Source organism: Microtus ochrogaster, chromosome 1 (assembly GCF_000317375.1).
Source record: "Microtus ochrogaster isolate Prairie Vole_2 chromosome 1, MicOch1.0, whole genome shotgun sequence".
NCBI classification, from domain to species: domain Eukaryota; kingdom Metazoa; phylum Chordata; class Mammalia; order Rodentia; family Cricetidae; genus Microtus; species Microtus ochrogaster.
Window position 1 is genome coordinate 113,687,023 of NC_022009.1, and position 18,242 is coordinate 113,705,264.

An 18,242-nucleotide genomic window follows, 5' to 3' on the forward strand; every position below is an offset into this window, starting at 1 on the left:
TCCAATTTGGGTCTCTGTCTCTGTCTCCTTTCATCGCCTGATGAAGGTTAATATTCAGGGGGATGCCTATATGTTTGTCTTTGGATTCACGTTCTCATTTCTACCACTCTTGCAACATTTAGTTGTTAGTTTCTCATTATCAGATGACTAATTTATTGTCCAGATTTCAAAATGTTTCTTCAAGACGTGCCCCTTTAGAAAAGCAGAGCTTTGTCTTCCGTGTCTGCTGGGTGTTCTTTCTTGCTTAGTTGGCCTTCATCTGGAGTATGGATTCACCCTTACACATACTATCTAGGAATAATGATCTTGAATTACATGCAGTATTAAAAATAGGATTCCTCTTGCAATGTAAACCAAGGAGAGCGGTCTCTTACTTAAGGCATTCTCCCTCCTTCAGCAGACCCCCCTTTTTTTAGCTCTCCCCAGTCAGAGCATTCTTGTCATTTTCCAGGCTGCCTCACAAGCCTCTTCCTCTGATTCATTTAATCTCTCACGTTACTAACTTTTCCTACCTCTGTGACCCAATACCGACAAGAAGCAACCATATTAAGGGAGGAAGGATTGCTTCTGACTCATGGTTTGGGATTGCAGAGAAAGCATGAAGGTAGGAAGCTTGAGGCTGTGTGGTCTTGTCTGCGCAGACCAGGTAGCAGAGGAATGGGACAGACGATGAAGCCAGGCTGCATAAACACAAGGCTTGCCTTGAATGATGTACTTCATTCAGCTGGGCCTCCTAAAGGTTCTAGAACATCCCATCACGGTGTGCCAACTGGAGATCAAGTATTCAATAATGCAAGTCCTACAGGACATTTTATATCTAAACTGTGCCACCAACCAAGTCCTTCCTTCCCAGGTCACAGCTGAAACATTATCTTCTGTAGACTGACTTCCACACCTGTCCTCACCTCATTACTTCCGTGTCCACATACAAGCTTGCAGGGCCGACTCCTATGTGAAGATGTTCACCTATTCACATTGACTTTCTTCCTTCCCCAGATCTCCTACTAGAATAAATGGCGACTTGAGGACAGGGACTATGTTATCTTCATTACTGTCGCTTTTGGTGGTGGCAACACACCAGGGTAATGGTGGCTCTCACTATGTATCAGTTACTGCTCTAAGGACTTTTAATTATTTATCCATACAAGCCTCAACAGCAACCACACGTGGTAATTCTTGCTATTATTCCCATTTTAAACATGATCAAATGAGCATCCATCTCTCTCTCTTCCCCTAGTTCATTATATTGAATATTGTAGTTCACAGAGCTATCAATTAAAATTGCTGAGATCTGAATCCAAGCATTGTGCCCCAAAGCCCACGGGTTCTTAAATACTGTTGAACAAAATTGTAGATAAGAAAAATGTAGTCACAGGCCCTAGGGGACATGGCTCTTACTGAGTGCTGCCCTAGAGATTGTGCAGCCAGAAACGAACAAACAGCCTCTGCTAACAAGTAGTATAGCATCTCCAGAGCTCAGCTGACTCTGGCCTGGCTGCTATCCCATGTGGACTCATGTGATCCCAACAGGCCTAAAATAACCTCCCCATCTCAGTGTCTGCAAAGTCCCCATGCCTTACAGGTTAACACATTCACAGTTGTGGGACTATTTGGTTGGCCTTACTGTATCTCCTAGAACCTCCAGTCAAAATGACTAAGAAAAACATCTCTGATGGAGGGCTATCCCCACTTCCTGGGCCAGTTTAAAGAGCACTGTGGAAGACAAAAGCAGACACAGACCCTTTTCTCCAAACTTTGATCTTTGTAAGGAAAGGGCTGTTTAAATAGAGATGTATTGAAGAGGGATAAAGGAGTTCTTCCCCAGCCATGGGAAGAAAAAGTGTTTGAACTGTATAGCATGTCTCTACGTGAGACTAGTGTAGGACCCTCTCTAAGCATTGAGTGGTCAGCAGAGGAGACAATCTTTTGACATTTAGAAAACACCAGACCATCCGATGCCCAGAAGGAATGGTCTAAATAAAACTTTTGGTTGTAATTTGCTAAACATTAAAAAGCCAATTCTGAGATCTCTCAAAAGAACCACAAGGTTTTAGAGTAAACTATTAATAACGCCTCTATTTCTAGAGAGTCTAATGCTTTCCTTCTGATTCTGTTGTCCTGTCTTAGTGATGTGGAAGGATTGGTCTCATTAGGATGGCAGCATTGGGAGGGGCGGGATTCATGTATCCATGAATAAGTCCAGGCCCAGGTTGAAATGACTTTTCATATCTCCACTTCATACCCAAACCTGCAATTCTTCCTTGATGGCCAAGACCCCAGGTAGGAGAGGGGAAAAGCCTGTCTAGTAAGATGCTTTCCTGCATGCCCAGTAGTGTCTCTTGGAAGAAGTTTGACAGGTTTCTCTTTGTGGTTTTGAAATTTCTCCTGTTGAGGCGTAGAAGCAGCCTTATGGAAGAGAGATGAGCACCCAGGCAGTGTGCTCCATTCTTCCCACAGCACAGGTTTCAATGACCAGCGCACTCTTAAGAGGCTTTGATAATCCTTTTCACTCACACTTTATAGGACTTTAAAAGGCAGCTTCAGCAGCAGGCAAAGGGGAGGGAGCTTATGAGACAGAGCGGAGGCATTGTGTGCTCGGGCATCTGGGAACTGAGCTGTGCTCCTTTCAGGTTCGTAGGCTGACGTCTAACGCCAGTATTTTATAATGTATTTGGAGACAGAGACTTCAGCTGAGAGTCATCAAGATGAAGCTCTAGTTTTGCCAGGCTGGCGTTCTAATAAGCAGAGGGAAAGACAGAATGGAAGTATGCCCAGCAGGAGGGTCATCGGGACACAGCTGCAGAACAATCCTTTGCAAGTCCATGAGAGGCTTCAGAAGAAACTAATCCTGCTGGCACCCCACCTTGGGCTTTTAGCTTCCCGCATTATTAAAAAAAATAAAATAAAGTACATCTCTGTATGTTGTCAGAGCAGCCGAGGAAACCAGTGCCATTGCTTGTTTATCTGGCCTTGAAGGATGGAAACTGCTGGCAGCTGGATACTTCATTTCCAGCATCAATGCAGTGAAACCCAGCAGCCAAGGTGGGTCCATGGTGACCATGGACCACAAGCAGACATCAGGCATGTGGTTTTAAAACACTAAGGTTTCAGGAGTTTCATAATTTAGCTTTGGACTATCATTTGGTCTCTGTGACTGTATGCTTATACACAGGCATTGGAAGCTAGAGAAGAATGTCAAAAAGTCTTCTACTGCGGCACATCTTAGATCTTTTGAGACAGCATCGCTCACTGGGGCTGAAACTTGCTGACTGCTAGGCTGGCTGACCCATGACCTCCAGGGATCTGCCTGACCTGACTTGCGATGCTGGGGTTGCAGGCATGCTCGACCATGCCCAGCTTCTCACATAGGTGTTAGAGGTTAGAATTGGGTCCTCTTGCCTTCCTAACTCACCGACCCATCTCCCCAGCCCTTTGACTGTTATTTTTATCTGCCAAGCTAGGAAACGAAGGTGATAGTTCATGTAACTTGCCAAACTGTCAGACCTTCAGGTAACAGTTTCCGCATAACTGTCTGTTGTGATTCCATGATGCATCCAAATCAGTTACTGTTTGAGTGCTCGGTTATTCTAGACATTTATTTCAAAGAAACCTCATGTATTCTGAAAAGAGAGACACCAGCATTTGAAAATGTAGAATAAAACAGCTGACGGCAGTTGAGCCACTGAAGTTGAAAACGACACCTGCTTTTTTGCTTGGCTGTTTTCAGATTCTTGTATTTGTCTTACCAAAACATAAGACAAGTAACCAATATATAAAAACAAATATATATATATATAATATGTATTTATATACATATGTGTATATATAATATATATTTAACAATTATAATTTATATACGTTTAGTCAAATCTGAGACCCCTGTCCTTTAACACCCCTATATCCAAAGAGGCTGGAATGTAATATTGAGTTGGAAGTGTCACTCCCAGCATGCCAAGTGCTGACCACTCCCACAGGGTATTTAGGGTCATGCGGGAACAAGGGACACGTGGTTTTAGGTTTGCTGGTGTGCTCCTTATGTCTGTTCCTCGCCATGCTCTCCTGGTGTCGTCTATTAAACACAGCATTCAATTTGGCTTAATCTGGTTTGATTGGAGTTCTTTGTGCCAGTGGAGAGGTTTTTCTTAACAATATATTGTATACATGCACATATCCTTATATATACTAATATATTATATATACATATTGTTATAGATATACACTATAATTATATATAAATATATGATATTATATATAATGCAATTATATATATTACATTATACATTACAGTATAATGTTTTGACACATTGCATAGCATTTAAATCAGGATTATTAATTCCATTTCCTTGTTTGTCATTTCTTTATGATGCAAATGTTTAAATTCTGCTTCATTCTTGGGCAGCACACAGCACTCTTTCTGCCTACAGTCACCACGCCATCGGTACAGCAGGAGGACTCACTTCTCCTTTGAAACTGTACCCCATAGACCAGTCTTTGCCCATCCCTGTGCCTGCTCCCCTCCACAGCCGCTGATAAACACCATTCTACTCTATGACGTCAGCTCTTAGGTTCCACACGGGTGGCATCACATTGCATGTCTCCTTCTGCGCCTGGTTTATTTCATTTAGCCTAATAACCTTCAGTTCTACCATGCGGCTACCATGAGCATATTTCATTCTTCCTATGGCTGAATGTGTTCCATCGTGAATTTGTGTCACACTTTATCCACTCCCCAGCAGAAGGACACTTACATTGTTTCCGTCTCTTGCCTTATGTGAGTAGTTCAGCAATGAACACAGATTACAGATGTCTCTTTCACATACTGATTTCAGTTTCTTTGGCAATACACCAAAGAGTGACATTACTGAACCATGTGATAATCACAGTTTTGATCTTTTGAAGAACCTTCATGTTCTTTTCTACATGGTTATACTAATTTACATTTTCATCAGCAAGGGAAGAGTCCTGTGCCCTCCACATCTTCACCAGCACTTTCTGAGACCAGCTAGTCTTTCTGGAGCATAGTTATACTATCTTGGGATGTTGAATTTTTCTGAGATCAGTGGTGTTGAGCATTTTTTTTTCATTTTTTCCATGTGCCTCCTGGACATTCGTATATCATAAAGAGACTTACTGGCAATTTTTAATTGATTCTTGCTACTGAGTTTTTACTCCTTTTGTATTTTGCATGATAACTTTTTGCCAGGCAGTATTTGCAAGAATATCTTCCAACATTCTGTAGACTATTTCTGAACTCTATCAATGGTGACTTCTGCTGTACAAGGCTTGATAAGATCCCATTTGCCTACTTCGTTTGTCTTCCCTAAACCTTGGGGGTCATTGCTAAACTTCCTGTCCTGAAGCATTTCCTCTATGGGCTCTCCTGGTAGTTTCACAGTGCCGTGTTTTATATTTAAGAATTTTATCCATTTTAAGGGTTTTTTTTTTGTTGTTGTTGTTGTTGTTGTTATAACTGGTGGCAGATAAAGATCTTGGCCAACTCCTCAGCATGTGGCTAATGCTCCTATCCCCACTGCATTTCCTGAAAACACTGTCCTTCATTAGATACCATTCTTAGCAGTTTTGTCAAGGTCAGTCGGTTGCACGTGCCTGGGCTGACCTCTCGCTCTCCATTTCGTTCAATTGGGCTGTGCAGTTTTTTGTAATGCAATTGGTGCACATGGATTGGACCAAGCCTGCCTTCAATAACTGGGCTGCTTTGTGTGACTCTGGGTCAGTTTTGTGATGTTGTAATTGCATCTTTGAAACATCACTGACCAAAAGAGTGTCTTATACTTTGGGGCCAATTTACTAAATATAATAACTATGGAAGCTGACACCAAGGGCACCACACTCTGTAGGCTGCTTTCCCCAATACTGCAGAGGCTTGACAACAGACTTTCAAGGGTTAAGTAATTCTTTTCTGAAAACCTGTTCTTAAAAGCGCCTGCCCTGGTCATAGAATTCTGAAGGGAATGGCCCTGCAGGTGATTGCTCCAGAGTGTTTCCCACAGAGAGCAAAGTCATTATAAATTATAACAATTTCCTCTAAGTAGAGACAAACACCAGTGCTTTGAAGGGTACTAAGGTCCTGCTGCCACCTCAAAGGCTCCATGGAGACTCAGATGTGGCCCACCTGTCAGCTTTTCTGTCTTTCCCACAGTCCAGAATTTTCTAAGCCGCAGACACCTGAAGTCTCAGTACCTGAAGCAGACCAAAAAAGGAATGTTTTTTGAAGCAGCTTTTAAAAATTGTTTCAATTTCATTTACTCTTTTCTGTATTGGAGGGGTTTTCTAAGAGTCCTCATCTCTGCCAAGGACAGAACAAAAAAAAAATTTAAAATAGTAGAACTGAACATTAAGCTAACAGAAACATAAGACAGAATAAGCACACAGGTAATTCCATAAGAGAAAAGGAAAGTTTAAAAAAAAGGAAATGAATAATAATAATAATAAGGGATTGGAGAAAAAAGAGACAATAGACCAAATATTGAAAATACACGGAAAGAGCTAAGGAAGTCCCTCCCCAAGAGCAAGCATGGAAGCAAAGGAGCAGAACATTGAAGTTACAAAGGCAATGTCCACTGAGCATAAGTTCTTTTCCCTCTGGAAGGAGCCAGTGCTTCTTGGGAGACAATGGTTGATTCTGGGTTGGTGTCAGTAAATGTGCAGGTCCAGGTGGATCTCTGTGAGTTCGAGGCCAGCCTGGTCTACAGAGCAAGTTCCTGTACAGCCTCCAAAGCTACAGAGAAATCCTGTCTTGAATAACCAAAAATAAAAAAAAAAAGGAAATGGTGCTATGTGAGAAAAGGTCTTCTCAAAGGTTGATGCTATGTTAATTCACTCTTGATAGCTAAAAAGAAGTAATGAAGATGGAAAATAGACGACCAATTGTCAAGAGTCAGGAGATTTAAGATGACAAGCAGTTGTTTGAGGCCATAAAGGTATACTGTGAGGAACTTTATGGTGAGGAGACCCTCTCCAGATGAGATGTCTTCCAGGATCTCCACATCTTTGCCAGGTCCTTGTACCCCCCCCCTTCATTGGTTAGAATTTTTATGTAGTTTCCATTACATAAGCATGATTGATTAAACCCTTTATTAGTGATTATTTTATTAGTGCTTATTATTAATAAACAGCCAGCCTCATCCTGAACCATCTAGGGACCCAATTACCAATCATCTCATTAACATATGAAAGGCATTGTTAAAACTTGGAGATGTCAATGCTCTTATAAGCCTTTATAATCAAGAGACAGGATTAAGGCCAGTTATTAAAATAAAAGATGCATCCCAGGTGCAGTGGCACTGGCCTGTTATCCCAGAACTTGGGAGGCAGAGAGAGGGAAATTGTTACAGGTTTGAGATGAGCCTGATCTACACAGTAACGTCTGCTTTAAAACAAACAAACAAACAAACACACAGCAACACTCTGCCTTAAAACAAACAAACACTTTTACCAACAACAAAATGCATGTTCCCACTGAACACTTTTCATAACTTTCTATGAATCTGTAATTATTTCAAAATGAAGAGCAACGTAGCTGAATTGCTAAGAGCTCTCCTCGTCTGCACTAATAGCTGGGTTGGCTCCCTAGCACTGCAGCACACTAGGCATAATGGCACATGCCCGTGACACCAGCACTGAGGGGGCGGAGGCAAGATGACCAGAAGTTCAAAGTCATCCTGAGCTCTGTAAGGAAGACATAGCAAGAAGGAGGCGAGGGAACGTAATCAGGGTGGGACGCGTTAGGCAAGGTTTCCTTTCTTGCCTTGGAGAACAATTATAATAATTTACTTGATGATCCACCAGGCTGCCCACGTGTTGCACGCGTGACATGTGCATTAGCAGGCACATCTACTCTGCCTGTGCTCAAGTTTGTGGAGCAGGGTGAACAGGGATCCGCTGGAGCACCCGGAGCAGATTGCTTTCAGCTAATGCCAGCAGCTGCTGGAATCAGGAGGTTGAATGAGACAGTGTATTGCTCCTAGGTTTATGTCTCTATATGATGGGGAAAACCTTCAAATGATCCAGGTTTAAGTAATAGCATACATTCTAACCTAATAAAATCAGACAGTTGTGGGAACAGCAAGCATAGCAATTGCCACGTTTCACCTAGAAAATGTGTGTTTCAAAAGATATTGGGAAATCCATAGGTTTGGCGGTGGTGAATTACAATCTAATGAATTGTCAATTGCTATAAATTATTTAGCCACCATAAAATTGTAGCTACTGAATTTCAAGGCATATTAAAGCTTATAACTCCTCTATTGATATCTTCAAAACCCTATTGCCCAGAGTAAGCACCTTTATTATTCTGTATGTGGCGTGGTAGGGCGAAATATCAGATTCTTTCCCTTAAGGGAATGTTCCAGAATGTATTTGACTCTACTCAATTTACAACTGGGTTAATGCTGGGTAATATAATAGCCTCTAAAAGTGGCATTATGGATTCAGGGACTATCTCTCTACGTCATAGTTGTTGATAGGCAGGACCAGAATACACCTCAACAGACGCTGGTTACCTGGAAACAACTCTATGTGTCGGGGTCTTCTTGTTCATTCTGGCTAGCACAATCCACAGAGAGGATTCTGAAAGATTTCCAAAGAGCAAAGTAGACAGTTGAAGTGAATATGTGCTGTAGCGGCTTCATGGAAAAGAAGGAAAGCAGTCTTCCAGGGCTTCCCACCGCAGAGAGAATATGATGTTCCTACAAAGGCACCGGGAGGTTGCAGTCAGTGGAGAAGTCAGCACACTAGCCATGAGAATTTCACTGATAACAACTGTGACAACTTCATGCCAAATGCAGAAGAAGGAAGCCTGGCGAGAAGCAGAATGAGGATGAGAAAGAAGAATACTAACCAAGCTGAAGATGAGAGCTTCCTGGGCTCTGCACCGAAGCTCGGGTCACACCGAGGGACTTGGCCAGTGCTGGATAATGGGGACACTGTTGCATGCTTTTGCTCTTGATGTTTTCCTTCCTTTTTTGTCCTCCATCCATATATAATTCACTTTTCTCTGAATATATTTCTACTTGTCTTTTTAAAAACTTTTTAGGCAGTTGTGTCAATCTCATGACCACACAGAGATTAACATCTAAACACCCTAAAAGCAGCTGTAATGGCAGAGGGCAACTGAGGCCTGATGTCTTCTTTCCACATATTCCAGACAGCTACCACAGTCTGAAGAAGAACTATCAGTTATGATTTGGCTTGGCTTTAGGATAAAACACTTGTCTGTATCAAAGGGTTTCACCTACTTATTGCGACGCAGCTTGGGGAATAGCCAGGACTCTGAAGTGTAGTGAGCACTAATGGGGGACCCTCCCATGTGAGCAGAATAATACTAGATTGCTGGAAGTTTCCTGTTGATTTTAAGTGATGATATTCTGTTTCCATGGTTCTCCTATCACTTTCTCCTTGTGTGGATTTGTCTATTCAAGAAAATAAACACTTGGTTTTAGAATGTATGACTCCAAAGGGTTGTTCTTTTTCACAAGCTCTGACCTCCAGGTGTCAATAGTCAAAATGTGGTACTCGGTGGTTGCTATCAATTAAAAAACACAGGGATAAAGTGGGTCGTATTGGCAATGGTGTCATGGCTCATAACAAAGCTCCTCTGACACAACGTCTTTGTGTATGACTTTTCTTGGTCAAAAAATATACTCATCACCTCTAATTCCCACCCATAGCAGTTAAGGTTTGAGCTCTGGGGGCTTTTTCATTCCCTTTCACTTTCTACATGTTGGTACACCAACTTAGCCAGTGAGGAGCAGCAGCGCCAGGAGCTTTTGAGCCCACCTTCCTTAGCCCTCTCCAGAATAATGCCTTTCAAGCTCCGTGCTTATACAATAGGTCTGTACCCTGCTCCCAGCCTCAAAATGTACAATGGTTTGTGCGACTTTAGAGCATCAACCTTCTTAGCAATGCCTGGAATTTTATACAAATAATATACGCATTCAACAGAAGACACCACTTAGCTTCAGAGGGATCATACAAACAGAAGAGCAGTACAGTGCACCGTAGGAATGACAATGAAACATGCCTGCTATCTTCACTGTGAAATTTAAGGACTCTCCCTATGGACGGTCAGCACCAAAGAATATGCAGAACACTTTCAAATTTATCATTGTAATCAATCATTCATAAAATGCATGGTAGACACTGATACCATCACCCAATGAATGACGAAGCTCAGACCTAGAGGAGAGGAAGCCAGTTATCTAAGATCAGACGGCAAGCAGGTAGGTAACGTGAATATGCCAGATTGTCAATCTGAGCATATTGCAAATTATTGCAAGGTCTTCTTTGTGAGCACCCTTGGTGAGGTAAAGTCACTGATTACTTCATTCATGGGACCGGAGTGGTAAGGTAGGGTTGGGGTTATGGAATCAGGCTGCTCAGATTGCATCTAATTGCATGTTTTGCAGACGTGATTTTGAGTGTATATGGGAATGTGTGAATGCTCCCTCAGTTATGTGCAGGTGTATGAGGGTATGCCCACACCCATGCATTGTTCATGCTTGTATCGGTGTTTTGGTGACCAGAGGTCATCTTTGGCTGTCGTTTCTCAGGAGTTGCTCAACTGCTCAACTTATTGTTTGAGACAGAGATTCCCTGGGAGATCTGGGGCTTCCTGATTAGCCTAGGCTGACCTGCCTGCAAGCTCTAGTGATCTCTCGGTCTCACCTCCCCAGTACTGACACTACAGGCATGTGCACCGTACTGAGCTTTCTATGCGGCTGCTGTAGATTGGCCTCAGGTCCTCACGTGTGCATGATAAACACACACTGACTGAACTTCCAGCCAGTGCCGGCACACATGATTTTTAAAGTTACTTGGTGCAAGTAATAAAATTCATCAGTTAGTTGTAATAACAGTAGTTCAAAGAAACGAAAGGAAATTAGCTGCAGAAGGTAGCGCTCTTGTATATAAATCACACTTTGAAAGGAAATTTGAAGGATTTCTGGTGATAAAGGAACAAAACTGTACATTGGGGAGCCAGGGGTGTTTCTAGTCCCGAAGATTATTTTGATTTAGGCCAACGGTGAGTTTTAAGATCAGAGATTAAATTACTGGAAATAAAGGCTATGTGGCCCTTCTATGAGAGTTCGGTGAATAATATAGGTTAATAATGAGGCCCAGAGTGATGGGGGGGGGGAGAAGGAAGGGAAGGAGAGTGGATGGGAGGGAGGGTGTGGGGGTTTCTACACTATTACCCCGTGAGCACGTAAGGAGCACAAACTCACTTTCCAGCTGCACTAGGAAAGACATCTCCTGATAAAGGTTTACTGCACAAAAGGAAGCTCCCCTGACTCAGGTGTAAGCCAGTGGGGAACCACGTGCTGCTCTGATTGCCAGTGCTTTGCTGTGGTCCACAGCACAGGGGAAGTGGAGTTGCAACAGGGACTCGCTTATCCACATTTGCTATCCCGTCTGCGTTCTGAGAGGTATTTCTGGGTGAGATTGTGTGCTTCTTGTATTTGAGCTCTCAGTTTGAAGCGTGGTTTCTGGGATTTTTCCCTCCAGAATGTAAAAATACAGAAATTACAAAATTCTTGTATCTAATAGTTCATTTTCAGCTGATTTTCTTTTTATGGCTATCCTGCTGTTAGACTGAATACACTTTTTGAAAACATTGTGTGTGTGTTCGAGCGTGTGCACACACACAGAAGCCTGTATGCATGTGTGTGTGTGTGAATGCCGAGGTATGAGTGTTGAGATAACTAGCGGGAACCCATTCTCTTTTTCTACCCTGGGGACCCTGGGGATCGAACTCTGGCTGTTGGGCTTGACAGCGTGTCTTTATTCTCCAAGTCTCCTCATTAGCCCTCTAAGTAAACTTTGAGTAAAGGGACAACTTTGGAATCATGACTAATAATGTTTAACAGTTTTGCATTCTGGATTTATTAGCATGTGTAAGATTCTTCACAGTTAATGTTTTCATTTTACAGAGATAGCAATAGAATATCGGTGACCTGAAGTTAGCAAAAGCTCACTCGTGAGAGCACGCTCCAGTTCACAAAAGAACAGAGAGGGCTTTTCATTCTGAAGCACAGTTTTCAAAATACCATGGGGCTGACTGACCCCAGCAGCTTATTCGAATGTGGATGAAGGGTTGGCCCGGATGACATCATTGTCAGTGTGTCTGTCTAAAAACACCATACACCCCAAGATACTCCCAAGGACTGAAATCATCTCACACTCAGGGACCTAGGACAATGACTCAGAAGTTTAAAATGGGTTTTATGTAACATGGTCCCTTGGCATTTGTTCAAATGAGTTTGACTGTTCAGCACTCATATTTGGCAGTCAAAATCTAGGGCATCCTGTGCATGTAATATGACTGACCAGTGTAGATAGAAGCTGCTCGTTTGTTTCCCAGCCTCCCAAACCTGAAATAATCACACAGAGACTATACTGATTCAAACACTGCTTGGCCTTATTTATTTTATTGTCTTTATTCCTTTAATCTATGATTGTCTGTACTCTTTTATATTACATTTGCTGTTTCTTTACTTTTTTTCCTTCTCTCTCCCAAGCCTATGTACATTTTTTTTAAACACACTGTGTCTTGTTTAGAGGTCTCTTATGTCTGAATCTGTCCTATTGTGTATCTGAAATCCTTTAATCCTTGAGCATTTTAAGATGGTAAGGAATATGGCCACGGATACTGGCTCTCCCTCTCTCAGCCTTTTAACACGGCAGAGGTTGTTCACTGCCAGCTCTGGGACCACGGGGAGGGAGCCTTGCTCACCACCTAAACTCTGAGAAGCAGTTGGCCCATGCTACCACCAAGTAACTTGTAACATGCTGCCCACAAACCCCATTCAAGTGCTTAGCCTCCTGAAAGAGCCAGAATTCTTGTATGTTTCTTATGCTGAGTCAATAAGCCTTCTCTTAAAGGAGCCACAAAATACTTGCACACCACCAGCAGACAGAGCCTATCTGAAAATATATGCAGCTACCAAGAAGCTGTGTTTAACTCTGTTCTTTTGTGTCTAGAATTACTTCCCAAGTTCTCTCAGGTTTTATGTGGATGTAGTTGCCCACGTTGGTGCCAGTTCTGTAAATGGAGGCTGCTTATTCATTTCCTGGCTGCCCAGACCCAAAATAATCACACAGAAACTATATTAATTAATACACTGTTTGGTCTATTAGCTTAGGTCTATTAACTAATTCTTACATCTTAAATTAACCCATTTCTATTATTTTATGTTTTTACCACAAGGCTCATGGTTTACCAGTAAGGTTCCGGGGTGTCTGTCTCCTTCGGTGGCTTATGGCGTCTCCCTGACTGGCCAGATAGGAATAGAGTGAGCGATGATATACTTCAGTGAGTCCCTAAGTTTACTGTGGATAGAAACCCTGCTGTGAACAGGCCCAGGGAGGCCCACACTCACTCAGTCCCTCTCCTGATTGATAGCCATGGCCATAAAGTCACAGTCGCTCTGCAAGCAGAGTGACTGACTGTCAAGCTGTCCTCTGAGTGCTGGGAACAGAAGAGTGTCTTTTAAAGTCTACCACTCACCGATGTGCCCATAACTTACCCGAATGCGCCCCTTAAATGAGCTGTTGATGTCGCATTAGCCATTTTTTTCCTCCCACGGAAATTCATGTTCAGCTGCTAGGTAACTTCCCGGTGTGAGATTTAGAGGTCTGCCAGCTATAAAGATCCTGAATGCATAATACATAAACAAACTGCGTGCTCTTTTTACAGAAAAAACGCTAAAAAGAAAACAGCAAAAAGAAGAAGAAAACTCGTCTCCCTTCTTCCAAAGGGAGTCTTTCTAAAGCACAAGTCTTGCATTTTTATTTTTGATGGCTTTTTGCCTTTAAATATATGGGATGACTATTAATGCCCATATTCACAGCAGGGATGGGGGAAATGGCGGTAAATTGTAAGCACATTTACATTATAACAAGGCCCATGGACGCGTTGTATTTCACACAGTTATTTCAACAGAGCTTGGACTCCCTCCAATTTAATTTTCTGAAGTTGCTCTGTGCAGCTGGGTCATCCCTGGTCTAATCTGGGAAATGCATCTCTTAAGGCTGTGGATCAGAACGCCTGCCTCCCAGCTGCCACCGAGGGGCATCATTTACAACTACTGGGGTTCGAGGGCAAGACATCAGACCTACTTTATGTGGACACAGCAGCCTAGCTAGCTTCATAAACCCTAATACAAAGTGCAATAATCAATATTTCATGTTTAATGACGCAGAGCCAAAATTAGTATAGATTTTATGTCTTCTACTCTTCGAAATTATGCAAACATTAGTAGCCCCCCATTTAGAGCTCTTATTATACTTCCATTTAAAAAAAGGATCTGGCGGGGGGATTGGTGAGGAAACCTATTAATATTTAATTGAATGATTAAGTAGTCAAAAGCATCAAAAGCGTATGTGGCTTTTAACTTTTGTTAAATAGTTACCCTTAGGTTAATATGGAATTATTCCCAACACACACACACACACAGAAAAAAGCTGATTTATGTTAGTGTCACTGGCTTTGTCACCCATCGCCACAGAATGAACTGAACTGTAGACTGTGTTCACATTTTAGCTTTCCCTGGATGCTCTGGGCCATGCTGGGAATACTGTAACTCCAAAGAGTTAAGAGGTTGTATTTAGACATAAGTGCACGTTAGAGGAAAAGCAATATTGAAAAGATTTTTTATTTTAAACCCGTCCAAACAACATAGCCTACTTATTTAGAACATAGATGGTGTAAAGATAAAGAAAACAAATCAACAAGACCGTTTGATTATTGAGCAGGTCCAGTAGCTGAGCATAGAGTCACAGAGATGAATTTGCCAGAGTCTCCTGCCTCTATCCCACTGTGTTTGACAGGACATTTGGCAAGATTAGGGTGGGACGGGGAGGCCAGATGCAGGAAGTCAAATACCCTACCGGACATTCATTCTAATATTTCACTCGCAAGTTACTTCACAAAAACTCTCTTGGCAGTGGGTAGCATGATGAGTAGCTGGCCAATTACTTACCATAACGGTATAGCTTACGGTCCCTGACCACTCATAACAGACTTCATTTGGAAGATTTTGCAGGGCTATGTATGTGGGTTGCACTGAGTAATTCAACCTGTATTTTGCAGAGGCATTGAGTTTACCATTTTTTTGTAGCCAAATAGAGTAGGGTAGGAATTGCCCTATTATTTTTTTTGGGGGGGGTGAACCTGAACTGTGAAATGAGTTTGGAGCTTTGGGTTGGGACAGCTTCTCCTACAAGGGATCATCTTTGTGTGGATGTACTACTTCGTTATTTAATATGACTGATTAATTTTGTTCATTGTGCTTGTTGGGATGACCGGGTAGGACAAACAAAAGCAACATGGGATTCTTGGCGTTTTAGCTGGGGCCTGGGACTAAAACAGATAACTGATTTAAAAGGGTGATTTCAAAAGTGCAAGGAAGTGAGGGCAGGGTCTAGGTTAATACTCCAGGCTTGGAGAAGAATCTGGAGGCATCCAGGGGTTGTGTGAAAGAAGGAAAAGGAAGAGGAGAAGGGGAAGAAAAGAAAGGGAGAGAAAGTAAGGGAAGGAGTGGAGGGAAGGGAAGATGCTGGAGGAGGAAGGAGAGGGAGACTAGGGCTGGAAACGGCATGAGAGAGAGGCCACTGGGAGCGGCGGCCTTCACCGCCTGTCAAGCTGTGTTCCAGCAAGAGCATAAATCTGCTGACTTCTTCCTTCAGCTCCTCTCATTTGTCTTGGTGACCGCCTCCCAAGAGCCGTGAACACAGGGACATAGCTGATAGAAACCCAGGTCATAAGCTCCCCAGGCCACAGAGAAGAGTAGAGAGCAGTAAAGGGGCCACGTGAGAGAGTGGAGGCCGTGAGCCTCGGGCCGGAAAGTGTCTGCATCATTGCCACAAGAGATTCGATTCATTCACTCCACATGTGTTTAGTAAGCCATAAATGCTTCCTTCTGGGGGTAGGTACAGCAGGTGGCTGAGACAGCAGCCCTGACCCCCAGGAATATTGTGGGGGAGGCAGGCAAAGAGTAAAATGAAAACTGGAATGGCGGCATGTTGCTGAGCAACTGGGGCTGGAGACAAGAACCCTTCCAGAGGATTGGGAAGATCTGCACGGAGAGGCATGGGGTTAGAGTCTTCCTGAAAGAAGATGGGATTGAACTAATAGAAAGGTGAGAAGGCTCAGTCATTGAATGTCATGGAGGAGAACATGTGGCTTCTGGAACCATGTGGCCTTTCCCCTGAGCAGGCTTACAGGAGTACAGGAAGAGAGGAGGTAAAACAGAGAGAGGCAGGCTGGCTTCTACCATATGAAGACCTCAGCCAAGGGACAGAATCCATCCAACAGCATCAAGGAGCTACCGATGGTTTCTGAAAAGAAAAACAACAATGACAACAAAAAACGTTGTCAAATACAAAACCAGACACAGGTAAGACTAATGGGAGAAAGTCATGATGGCAGAGTCTCTCTGTTGACATCTTTAGTTGCAAACTGCCCAGTGGAAAGGCTAGAGGGCCTGGAGAGAGGTGGGGGAGGGTCAAGTTCTGGAATTGCAGAACCTGCAGTGCAGGTATGATTTCAAGTGTGCACCAAGAGATACATAGGGTATATACAAAGATGGGCAAACATCACACCACTTTGCATAAGAGGCTTAGGCACCTGGATACTGGGGTCCTTCAAAATCCTAGATCAATACCCCTCCAACAGCGGGGGATCATTTCAGTTCTGATTGTGCCTTGCTTTGGGGACTGGTCACTTCAGCACTTTCAGGAAACAGGTTGCTTAGCATGGCTGCCTCAGGGAATGGTCTTCTCAGGAACCGAAAACTATAGGCCTGCTTTATATTTCCTCGTCCATGACTTTAAGACTGAAGACCTGCTGGCAGTGCCATCAAGAACCCATGTCAACTTCTGTAGTATATCTGTAGTTAATGAGATCACAGTGACTGCAGATATTAAAAATGTAGAGATGTGTGTGTGTGTGTGTGTGTGTGTGTGTGTGTATACAAGTGCTCATGCGGACTACATAGAAAAGGTTACCAAGAGAAAAGAGAGAAGGTTTGTCATATGGCCAAACACAGCACATATCCATGAGAGAGCCGAATTCAGCAAACAGCAAACTACTGTGGACTCATTAATTTAGGACGAGTGTATGTATGTAGATTCATAAAAACATACCCATCCTGGAAAAAATAGCAGGAAGCATTCTCCTTAGTGATGAAAACAATCAGTCCATTTATACCATAGCACTGTATTCGAGTTGAAGCAGGGCTTACACCGTAATGAGTGTTTAAGGACCTAACAATTGCTGCTTCCTCCTCCAGACTCAGCGGTGGCTTGTCTCAGTGCTGCTAACAGCCACCCTCAGATAATATTGCCAAAATTACAAGTTAGCAATTATTGATTTACTTTTCTTTTTTACAGGAAGAACTAAAAAGGCTACAGAATCCTTTAGAACAAGTGGACGATGGAAAATACTTGCTTGAGAAGTAAGTAAGAGTTCAAAGGAAGTTAAACTATTTGCAAGCTTGAAGAGATGACACGAAAAATAAATCCTGACCAGGCAAAAGTGAACAAGCAATTTTGACAGTTGCATATGGTGTCTTTTGGCTAAGAAGTATGCTGTGTTTGAGAGACAGTTAGAGAGCTTAGGGCTGGTCCCGCTGCTTAGCTACAATGAAATGCATAGACGCCCGCTGTCCAGGTCTGAGAGCCTGAAGCTTGTCCCATTTTCTGTTTGGTTTTAGTCACAAGAGGCAAGCATAATTTTGGACACAAGGCGTGGACAAGCTAGGCTAATAAAGTGTACATTCAAAATAGCTCTTCAATGTGAAATAAAATTAAAAACAGAAAGATAAAAGTATCTTACAGTTACATTCCGAAATCAAATACTATTTAGAGTGTATGAGAATTCTATCCTGATTTCAACTTGAGGCCAAAGACTTCAAGGGTTTATCAAACTTTAGCATGGCTTGTAGTTTTGTAAGGATTCTGAAACATGAACGTATCCAACTGATGAACAAGGAAGGTTCATCAAGACAAAGGCAGAAAAGATAGCCATCCGTTACTGAGGACTTGCAATGCAGTCTGAATTACTAAAGCTTAGCAGATGTTTGCTCAACAGACTCGGACCCTGGCCTTTGACATAGGCAGGATTAGGACCTCTTCACCAATAAACGAGGAGACTCATAGAAGCGTCAGTTATAGTCCCAGTATACTCAGCTGGTTACCAGTGTACTCAGCTGGTTACCAGT

At 42.7% G+C, this 18,242-nt stretch overlaps 1 protein-coding gene across 1 annotated transcript in view; it reads left to right on the forward strand.

The window, feature by feature from the left end:
- Window positions 1-18,242, forward strand: part of LOC101979993 (IQCJ-SCHIP1 readthrough transcript protein) — a 658,776-nt gene that overhangs the window by 111,323 nt on the left and 529,211 nt on the right. Inside the window, exon 2 of the mRNA XM_005344086.3 lies at window positions 17,413-17,477. Within this exon, the coding sequence (XP_005344143.1) occupies window positions 17,413-17,477 (65 nt within the window). The remainder of the gene's footprint in view (window positions 1-17,412; window positions 17,478-18,242) is intronic.